Source organism: Idiotropiscis lumnitzeri, chromosome 2 (assembly GCF_059441095.1).
Source record: "Idiotropiscis lumnitzeri isolate Australia: NSW breed Sydney's pygmy pipehorse chromosome 2, RoL_Ilum_1.0, whole genome shotgun sequence".
NCBI lineage: Eukaryota > Metazoa > Chordata > Actinopteri > Syngnathiformes > Syngnathidae > Idiotropiscis > Idiotropiscis lumnitzeri.
Window position 1 is genome coordinate 6,086,999 of NC_142392.1, and position 9,217 is coordinate 6,096,215.

General features: G+C 42.3%; 1 protein-coding gene across 6 annotated transcripts in view; it reads left to right on the plus strand.

The window, feature by feature from the left end:
• The window catches only part of celsr1a (cadherin EGF LAG seven-pass G-type receptor 1a), a 41,714-nt gene extending 33,335 nt beyond the window's left edge, over window positions 1–8,379 (plus strand). For 2 of the 6 annotated variants that reach the window (XM_088288431.1, XM_088288435.1), the window contains 15 exons: window positions 23–206; window positions 827–994; window positions 1,071–1,197; window positions 1,288–1,488; window positions 2,822–2,996; window positions 3,063–3,175; window positions 3,255–3,334; window positions 3,449–3,575; window positions 4,326–4,451; window positions 4,525–4,658; window positions 5,905–6,008; window positions 6,083–6,226; window positions 6,486–6,755; window positions 6,835–7,180; window positions 7,579–8,379. In XM_088288431.1, coding sequence (XP_088144557.1) covers window positions 23–206; window positions 827–994; window positions 1,071–1,197; window positions 1,288–1,488; window positions 2,822–2,996; window positions 3,063–3,175; window positions 3,255–3,334; window positions 3,449–3,575; window positions 4,326–4,451; window positions 4,525–4,658; window positions 5,905–6,008; window positions 6,083–6,226; window positions 6,486–6,755; window positions 6,835–7,180; window positions 7,579–7,606 — 2,327 coding nt within the window. In that variant the 3' untranslated portion in view covers window positions 7,607–8,379. The remainder of the gene's footprint in view (window positions 1–22; window positions 207–826; window positions 995–1,070; window positions 1,198–1,287; window positions 1,489–2,821; window positions 2,997–3,062; window positions 3,176–3,254; window positions 3,335–3,448; window positions 3,576–4,325; window positions 4,452–4,524; window positions 4,659–5,904; window positions 6,009–6,082; window positions 6,227–6,485; window positions 6,756–6,834; window positions 7,181–7,578) is intronic. The other 4 variants (XM_088288432.1, XM_088288436.1, XM_088288433.1 and 1 more) reach the window with 3 other exon arrangements.
• The last annotated feature ends 838 nt before the right edge of the window (window positions 8,380–9,217 follow it).

Sequence of the window (9,217 nt, forward strand, 5' to 3'; positions counted from 1 at the left end):
TCAATGTGCTTGTCCGAATTAGTGGAGCCCACCACGGCGCCAGCAGCCCAGACCGGGACTCCCCTGGCGGAGGGTCGCACGTCGTATGACAGGAGCCGCCGCCATCTTGAGGCTGCTGTCCATCTGCCGGTTGCCGTGGTGATAGTGTACAAATCGCTGGGGAAGCTGCTTCCGGAAAGATTTGACCCGGATCGCAGAAGTCTGAGGTAGACAGAATTGGTATCTTTTCTCATTATGTGGATCCGAGTTATGCAATTTTATTTTTTATTTTTTTTGTATTTTATGTATTTCATGAAACATTAATTTTTTTTGTTTTTTTTATTTTCAAATGTACAAATAGTAAAAGAAAATATTTACATTTTTAAATAATTTTTTCAAAATTTTCTTTTCTTTTAATTACTCTTTACAAGCCTATACATTTTTGCAATTATTTCAAATCAGACAAAATGTTTTTTTCTTTCAAAGTTTTAGATTGGTGTGACCTGACACAATTATGTAAAAATGTTGTTAAGTGTGTTTCATTTTTAAATGTGCAATTAGTTCAAATTTAATTTAAATTTTTCAATAATTTAATTTTAATTTTATTTTCTTTAGAAATAAAGAATTTTGAAATAAAATACAAATGTAGTTTAATATTAATTTCATTTAATATTTATTTGTTTGAGGATCAGTTTTAGTTTTTTTATACACATCAATAGAATATTTGTTGTCTTTAAGTATTAGCCTTTTAATTAAATTTTTTTTTCTCATTCTGCTAATTTTTGCTAACCATAATAAGCTTAATATGGATAAAATGACTCGATTGGCTTAAGTGTCGTCTTTCCAGGGTTCCCAACCGTCCGGTGATCAACACCGCCATCGTGAGCGCCGCGGTACACAGCGAGGGTCCCCCTCTCCCATTGGTACTGGACCCTCCCATCACGCTGGAGTACTCACTGCTCGAGACGGAGGAGAGGACCAAGCCCGTGTGCGTCTTCTGGAACCACTCCATTGCGTGCGTTGGACACAGAAACCGCGTAATGTTTCATTTCCACGTTGTGCGTCACCGCCGTGTTGATGCGTTTGTTTAGGATCGGCGGGACGGGCGGTTGGTCCTCCAAAGGTTGTGAGGTGCTTGAGAGGAACAACAGCCACATCAGCTGCCAGTGTAACCACATGACGAGCTTCGCCGTGCTCATGGACGTGTCTAAAAGAGAGGTTTTGACGTCACATTTTCATTGAATGGAAAATTCCGGCAAATTTTTCTCCTCTTGCATTGACGTCTCTCTCTGTCCGCTCTCCTCACAGCACGGCGACGTTCTCCCCCTGAAGATCGTCACCTACGCCACCGTGTCCGTCTCGCTGTTCTTGCTCCTGCTCACCCTGATCCTGCTGTGCCTGCTGCGCCGACTGCGCTCCAACCTGCACGTCATCCACAGGAACCTGGTGGCGGCGCTCTTCTTTTCCGAGCTCGTCTTCCTGCTCGGCATCAATCAGACGGACAATCCGGTGAGAGGAAATTTTATTATTATTTTTTCTTTAATTTAATATAATCTGTTATGATATTTTGGAGCAATTTTTTTTTTCATTTCTGCAAACATTTTCTCTTGATTTAAAAATAAATGAATAAATAAATAAATAAATAAATAGTTTATTGTATGTGAAGTGTCGGCAGCTATTTTTTTTTTTCACTACCAGGGTCCACTTCTCGTCACTTTTGACTGCGTGGCTTCGTGTACAGCGGGACGCTTGTCTTATTTCTTGAGTTGGAATCTTAACAAAAATTAGACATATTTGAAAAAGTTATAAGATCATGTCAAGATTTTAAGATTTTTTTTTTTTCAAAAACTTTTTTCCTCTCAATTAAGTAGAATAAAAATAATGCCTTTTATTCTAAAATCACACTTTATTTATGCAGGGATGTCAGATTTATTTGCGGCTGCATCACAATCATATCTTTTATTTTCCCAAAGCTAAGGTAAAGAGGAGAAATTAGTTTAGTGTGTTTCTTTTTTTTTTTTTTTTTTTTTTCCCTCACTGGTTCCTATATAAAAGCATCCACTTTTTTAAAATCATACTGGGAGGACTCCTGGACTCAAGTGTCCTAGTACCAGATTTACAGTATGCACCGTGCTCACACACACACACTTTTTGTGGGATCATAAGATGTTGCAGTACTTTGAAGTCTGCACACACACACACACACACACACACACATGCACGCACACCCCCCTAAGTGGAGACATGCTGCGACTGGTACCTGTGTCTAGAAGCAGGCCTCATAGCGGTAGGCCCTGAGGCAAGCGTTCTAATTTAACCTGATAAATCTCTCCCATTTTTTTTTTCTCGTGAGGTTGGACACTTTGCATGTCTTGGAGAGGCATTAGAGCCGGATTTAACTGTGCTTTTAGTCGACCCTGGCGGAGATAAGACCTCTTTGTTCCTCCAGACGGGATAATGGGTCATTGTTGGCTTTGCTGGCAACTTTTAATGAAGCGTCCTCTTTTGGAGTGTGAGCTTCTTGGCTTGTTTTCAGATTGCAGTTCTTTCCACAGGTGTGTGTGTGGACCACCTGCGGGATGATTGATCAAGCTGCCAAATTAGTTTGCTCTGATCTCCCGTGCCATAAACACGCATATTGCAAGCGTTCTTTGATTTAAGTGCATTCCTGCTTTCAGTAAAAAAAAAAAAAAATAATAATAATAATAATGTCACGGAAACCAGGTGGGAGGAATGTTAAATGCTAACTCATTCATTGCCATTGACGGATATTGACGTCAAAAAAGTATGTTCATTTTACCAGAGCTGGTAATAAATGAGTTAAATGTGCTTCCTTTGGCAGTTTGTGTGTACAGTCATCGCCATCCTCCTGCACTACTTCTACATGTGCACCTTTGCGTGGATGTTTGTGGAGGGTCTGCACATATACCGCATGCTGACCGAGTTGCGCAACATCAACCACGGCCACATGAGGTTCTACTACGCCATGGGCTGGGGCATCCCGGCGATCATCACCGGTAAGCAAGACCTGGCTGGATTCGAATTGGTTCACGTCTTCACGTTTTGCTTTGTGTGTGTTTTAGGCTTGGCCGTGGGCTTGGATCCTCAAGGTTACGGGAACCCTGATTTTTGTTGGCTGTCTGTGCACGACACGCTTATTTGGAGCTTTGCGGGACCCATATTCGTCGTGGTCTTGGTGTGTTTTTTTTTTTCCACTGTAAAATTAAACACTGCAAAGTATCAGCACTGAATTTTTTTTTTTTTTGTACCCATAGGTGAACATAGTGATCTTCATCTTGGCTGCGAAGGCTTCTTGTGGTCGCAGGCAAAAGGCAGTTGAGAAGTCCGGCGCGATGTAAGCGTCGCTATTCCGCACACGACTACAAATATCGCACATACGTCATAAAACCATAAAATAGCCCTGTGTGCAATATGACAGCAAAATGATCATTCTTGCGTATCTTCTTAGCCCTGCACTCCGCATGGCCTTCCTGCTGCTGTTGCTCATCAGCGCCACCTGGCTGCTGGGCCTGATGGCGGTCAACAGCGACGTGCTGACTTTCCACTACCTGTTCGCCGGCTTCAGCTGTCTGCAGGTAAGAATGGGACAATTGCGTACAGTAGTGTTGAAGGAGATGCACATTGCAAAGACCTTCAATTTATTGATGCCTCCGTCACAAATGACGGAGGATAGGTTACAAAAAATGCGGGGTCCACTGAACCTCGAAATGCAGGTGGAAATCAAAAGTTCATTTTTGGTTTGTTTTTTTCGGAAATATTAGATGTAATGTCATGAGAATAAAAGGTGTTTTTTTTTTTTTTTTTTTCAAGAAAAATAATCTTCTATGCATGAACAAATTCAAGATGTCAGGATTGGGGGAAAAAAATTCCGATTTTTTTTTATTTATTTATTTATTTATTTTTTAAGAATAAAGGATTATTTTTTCCCAATATAGGTTTAGAATTTTTACTCTCAAAATTTAGTCTTGTAATATGAAACCAGTTTGGAAAAGGCGCCTTTTATTTATTTATGTATTTATTGATTGATTTATTTATTTATAGGACTATATTTTTTTTCTTGTAAAAGATTGTGGTTTATTACGGAATAATAAAAAATAAATTAATTAATTTTGTTCCTTAAAAAAAAATCATACTTACAAAGTAATTAATTTATTTAGTTTGTTCTCCCAGTCGCTAGTCCACATATGAAATCTGGCACTTTTTAAAAAATTTTTTTTTAAATGATAAAACAAAATTTTGGCCTCCAAGCTCCGGATTTCCGACCCCATTTTGACATCCACTTGACTCAACGGTGCAGTTTGAACACAATTCGCTTCCGTTCACAGGGCATCTTCATCTTCTTTTTCCACATCATCTTCAACAAAGACGTGAGGAAGCATCTCAAGAACGTCTTCACGGGCAAGAAGAACCTCCCGGAGGACTCGGCCAACACGCGGGCCACTTTGCTCACAGTGAGTGACGGCTCGCATTGTCCATTCTTTTTATTTTTGCGCTTTTTCGTTAACCCGCCATGGTGGTTGGCAGCGCTCCCTCAACTGCAACAACACGGACGACGGGCACGTTTACCGCACCGCCATGGGCGAGTCACTCGTCTCCCTGGACAGCACGCTCAGGTCAGGAAAGAGCCGAAGCAGCTACCTGGCTTACACTTTCAGGAGGTACAACACGCCCACTGACCGCATGGCCGCTTTGACTTGCGTTCTGTGCATGCTTGTCTCACAATCACGAACACAACATAACCTCTCACACACACACACACACGCCCATTTTAACTCATTCACTGCCATTGACGGGTATAGAAGCCCAAAAGTACATTTAATTTATTTTATATTTAATTTTGTCGGCAGTCAATGAGTTAATGGGCTGTCTCTTTTCTACTTTTAGTGTTTTTTTTTTATTTCTCCATTAATATCTATCCATTAATTTGCATTTGATATGGTTTTCTGAAGGGAGCGGGAATCCTGTACATGTTTCCAGCTAAAGAAACAAACCAACAAACTAGCTTGGGAAATTTTATAACCCCACACCCCCCCAAAAAAAATATTATATATGTATGTATATATATATATATATATATATATATATATATATATATATATATATATATATATATATATATATATATATATATATATATAAATAATAATTAAAAAATAATAATATATAAAAATAAAATAAAATGAAAAAATATATATATTTATTTATATATATATATATATATATATATATATATATATATATATTTATTTTTTATTTATTTATTTATTTATTTTTCCCTCCCAGTAATTCTGCTTGCATGGCTTTTGCCACCGCATGGCCTTTTTTAACCTTTTTTTTTTTTTTTATTTCAATTCCAACCAAAATGGCAAATCCTCATGATTTTTTTTTTCAAGACATCAGTTGATTGGTAGTGGATCCTGTGCAAGTTCCCCATTTTCAATTGCTCTGCTGCAGTTTGTCGAATTCCCCTTTTTCTTGCTGATGGGAGCAGTTCAATGAGTCGGGACACTTGTTGAGCAATTTTGGATTCTTTAAAAGGGTTAACAGGTATTAGATTAGGCCTGTGCTCGTAAATCTGTCATCGGGGTAATATGAGCTGACCCCGAGGTTACTGGCTGCCGTGGGGGCGGCGACAAACGTGGCGTGCCGCCTGGTACCGGAGGCAAGCAAGCTGGCTAGATGTAGGCACGAGATTGGCGCATAACTGCAGAGCAGAGAATTTATGGCTGACACGCGCATGCATATTTGTCGTGGTCGAGTCGCCAGGAACGTACTTGTCCTCCGGCCAAATTCACCTCAGCTTCAGGTGGACAGGGAAGGAATGCGAGAACTGACATACGAATGGTCTTAAAAAAAAAAAAATCTCTTTCTTCCTTTTCCGTCTTTTTTTTTTTTTTGTCAAAGCAGGGAGGAGCCGGGCCAGAAGCCAAGCGTCTCATCCGCAACGGCTAAAGGACACACTGATCTTGACGGGCCTCTATTTCACAGAAGTGGCTCCAAGGCAGATGGTGAGTGCCTTAGCTTTGGGGAAAAAAAAAAAAGATGAACGTTTCATCTCATCGCGAATCCTCCCTCGCGTCAGACTCCGACTCGGACAGCGAGCTGTCGTTGGACGAGAACAGCTCCTCCTACGCCTCGTCCCACTCGTCGGACAGCGAGGACGACGAGATGGACGTCAAGCCCAAGTGGAACAACGAGAGGCAGCCGGTTCACAGCACGCCTAAAGGTAGCGGTGTCTTTTAAAACACTTGAGGAACCATTTCTGTGGAGCAGCAGACGATGAATTATTTACCGTTAGCCAATCATAGGGCGGAACGATTAATCGAAATCAAAACAAAACATCACGGTAGCAACAAAGAGGGGTTGCCATTAACCTTTGTCGATTAATTGTCGATTAATCGATGCAACTCTATCAGCCCTCGTGCGTACGCTTAACTGATACATTTTAGTACTTAATTCCAATTGGTCTCCTCGCAACCTTCTAGTGGACTCAGTATCCAATCACGTGACGCCATACTGGCCAACGGATGCGACCACGGCCAGCGACAGCGAGGAGCCTGGCGGTCCGGCGAAGCTGCGTGTGGAGACCAAAGTGAATGTGGAGCTGCACCCGGAGAGCAAGATCAACCTCATCGGGGACCGGGATGGGCTCGAGACGCCTCAGGACCGAGACAAGCTGGCGGCCGGTAATGTCAAGGAGGCCATGACGCCCGCCGGCCAGACCAATAGCAACCACCAGCCGGAACAGAGAAAAGGTCCGAGGAATCGTTTTTTTTTTTTTAACCACAAATCTGAAGAAAGATTCTGAATGAGTCAACTTTCTGTTTCTGTCAGGGATCCTAAAGAACAAGATCAGATACCCGCCCCCTCTAACCGACAAGAACATGAAGAACCGACTGCGGGAGAAGCTGAGCGACTACAACTCGCCCACCATCACCTCGCCGCCGCCAAACTACAACGTGGCCACCTCCCCGTCCCCGACGTCGGTCAACATCATGGCGCCGTCGTCCCGCCGGCCCTCGCTGGCCTCCAGCGACGGCGGACGCCCCGGCAACAACGGCTCGCTGGTCAAACCGACGGTGGCGCCGCGGCCGCAAATCGCCGCCGGCGTTTACCGAGATGCTAACGGCGGGATGGCGATGCACGGGACGGTCAACGGCGGCAACGGCACAGACTCGGAGTGAGTATGTTAATCGGCATTGATTCCACTAATCCAATGCTCCCTCTAGTGGCATGCAAAAGAATCACTGCCAGAATTTTTTTTTTTTATTCCGAATGACTCAACATGCAGCAGGTCCCACTGACTCCTGACCAATTTTTCATGACACAAATAAGCAGCCTATTTCTGTGCCACTCTTCGCTCGTAGTTTCCCAACCTTTGCTTCATGCTAAGCTACGATGCTAACACATTTTGTTTCTTTTGAATAACAATCCCGCTTGAAAAACCGCATGGCCATACTAGCATTCACCCCGCATGTTGTTGTCTTTCCTCTATGCCTTCCTGCACACCCCCTTATTCCCGCCACCCCACCCCCACATTAACAGTGGCAGTAACGAGACTTCGATCTGACCTGTTAGGGACATCCAGACCAGCCCACCATTATGAGAGGAGGCGACCGGACCGCGGGAGATCCACGACTCCAGAGATCAGTATTACCCAGTGGAAGGAAAAGAAGGAACGACAAAGGGAACAAAAAAAGCGAGGAGGAGGATGGAACCTGAGTGCCAAACGGATCAAAGGAATAAAAAGGGGGGGGGGGGCAGAGACTCGAATGATGAAGACGCCCCCCCCCCCCCTCTTGGAATGTATTGCAAATGTGACTGGGAGGAGACACGTTGGTACATTAGTCCGATAGGATTTCAAGGAAGTCAAAAAAGAAACCAAGTGCTCCTTTTGTTTTACTTTGGAACTCAAAGAAAAGCTCTCAAATTTGGTGAAAAGATGCCTGAAAAGCATCTACCTTTTTTTTTTTTTTTTTTTTTAGTCAAACTTGAACAATCAGGGGATGAGCGTTGCGGAACGCATAAGTTGAGCGAAAGAGAGCACTAATGGAAGGATGGAAATGTTTGAAGCACTATAAAGCCGTTTCTCACACGTGCCGTGAAGATTCTGCCCGTTTTTTTTTTTTTTTACCGCCAGCCGGAATTCTCCACGTCAAAGATCAGAATCCACCTCGCAGCTAAACTCTTAACTTATGTTTACCACTCACAAGGTGCCTTTGTCTTGTTTCCGCCTGCGTGATGAACATGTTTAATACGTGATTATTTTTCTAATGTTCGGACACTGGAAATGTTTTGTAACATAATGTATATTTATTTTTTATGCTTTTAAGACACTGGAGTTAAATATCTGTCAAATTAAAACATGATGAATTTGTATGTAATGTTTTTGTGTGTGTGTCTGTGTGTGTGCGCCATCCTAGAAATGAAAGAATAATATCGGTGAGTGCAGATAAGAATGTTACCTTACAAGGTTAGAGAGCTGTTCCTATATCCCCTGACATTATTTGCATTTTTTTCCACAGCTCAGACCACTCACACGAGGACCGCCGGCATTCCGAGGTAAGCCCTAAGATATTGGCAAGCGCGTTAATGAGAGGACTGTTCTTCCGGTGTTTACGTAGCGGATATGTTTGGGGAGGTCTATGCTCTTCATAAATTGGCCCAAAATGCACATTTGGCTCCACTTGTTTCTGTTCGCACATATTGTCTGCTGCCACAACGCACTGACAAGCATATTATGTGAAAGGTTAGAAGGCCGGGTCAAGTTGCAAGCCTATTGGGGCTTTTGTTGTCATGGCGACTAATGCCTCCCTTTAGTTTGAAAGAATATCAGTATAACTTATATTTGTGCTTCATATATTTATTTGCCTGATAGGACACACATCAAACTACGTGAAAGTTATCCATCCTTAAGTGGAATTTAGCGAAACACCATCTAAATCAAAAGTGCAGTGCTGCCATCTAGTGGAAGGTCTTGGAAAATTCAATAAAATTCGCTTTTGAGGTGAGCTCTGCTCTCATGGCCAATAACCTAAATTGAGTTGTCATAATATTAAATTGCAGATTAAATCTCAGTCTGCCTATTCTGAAATGTCAGAGCGAGTTTATTTTGCATGACATACAGTTGTATTACAGTACTGAATTAGACAGTAACAAAATATACTAAGTGCATATTGTACTTACCAAGAAAAACATGTTTTTACACAGGGGTCTG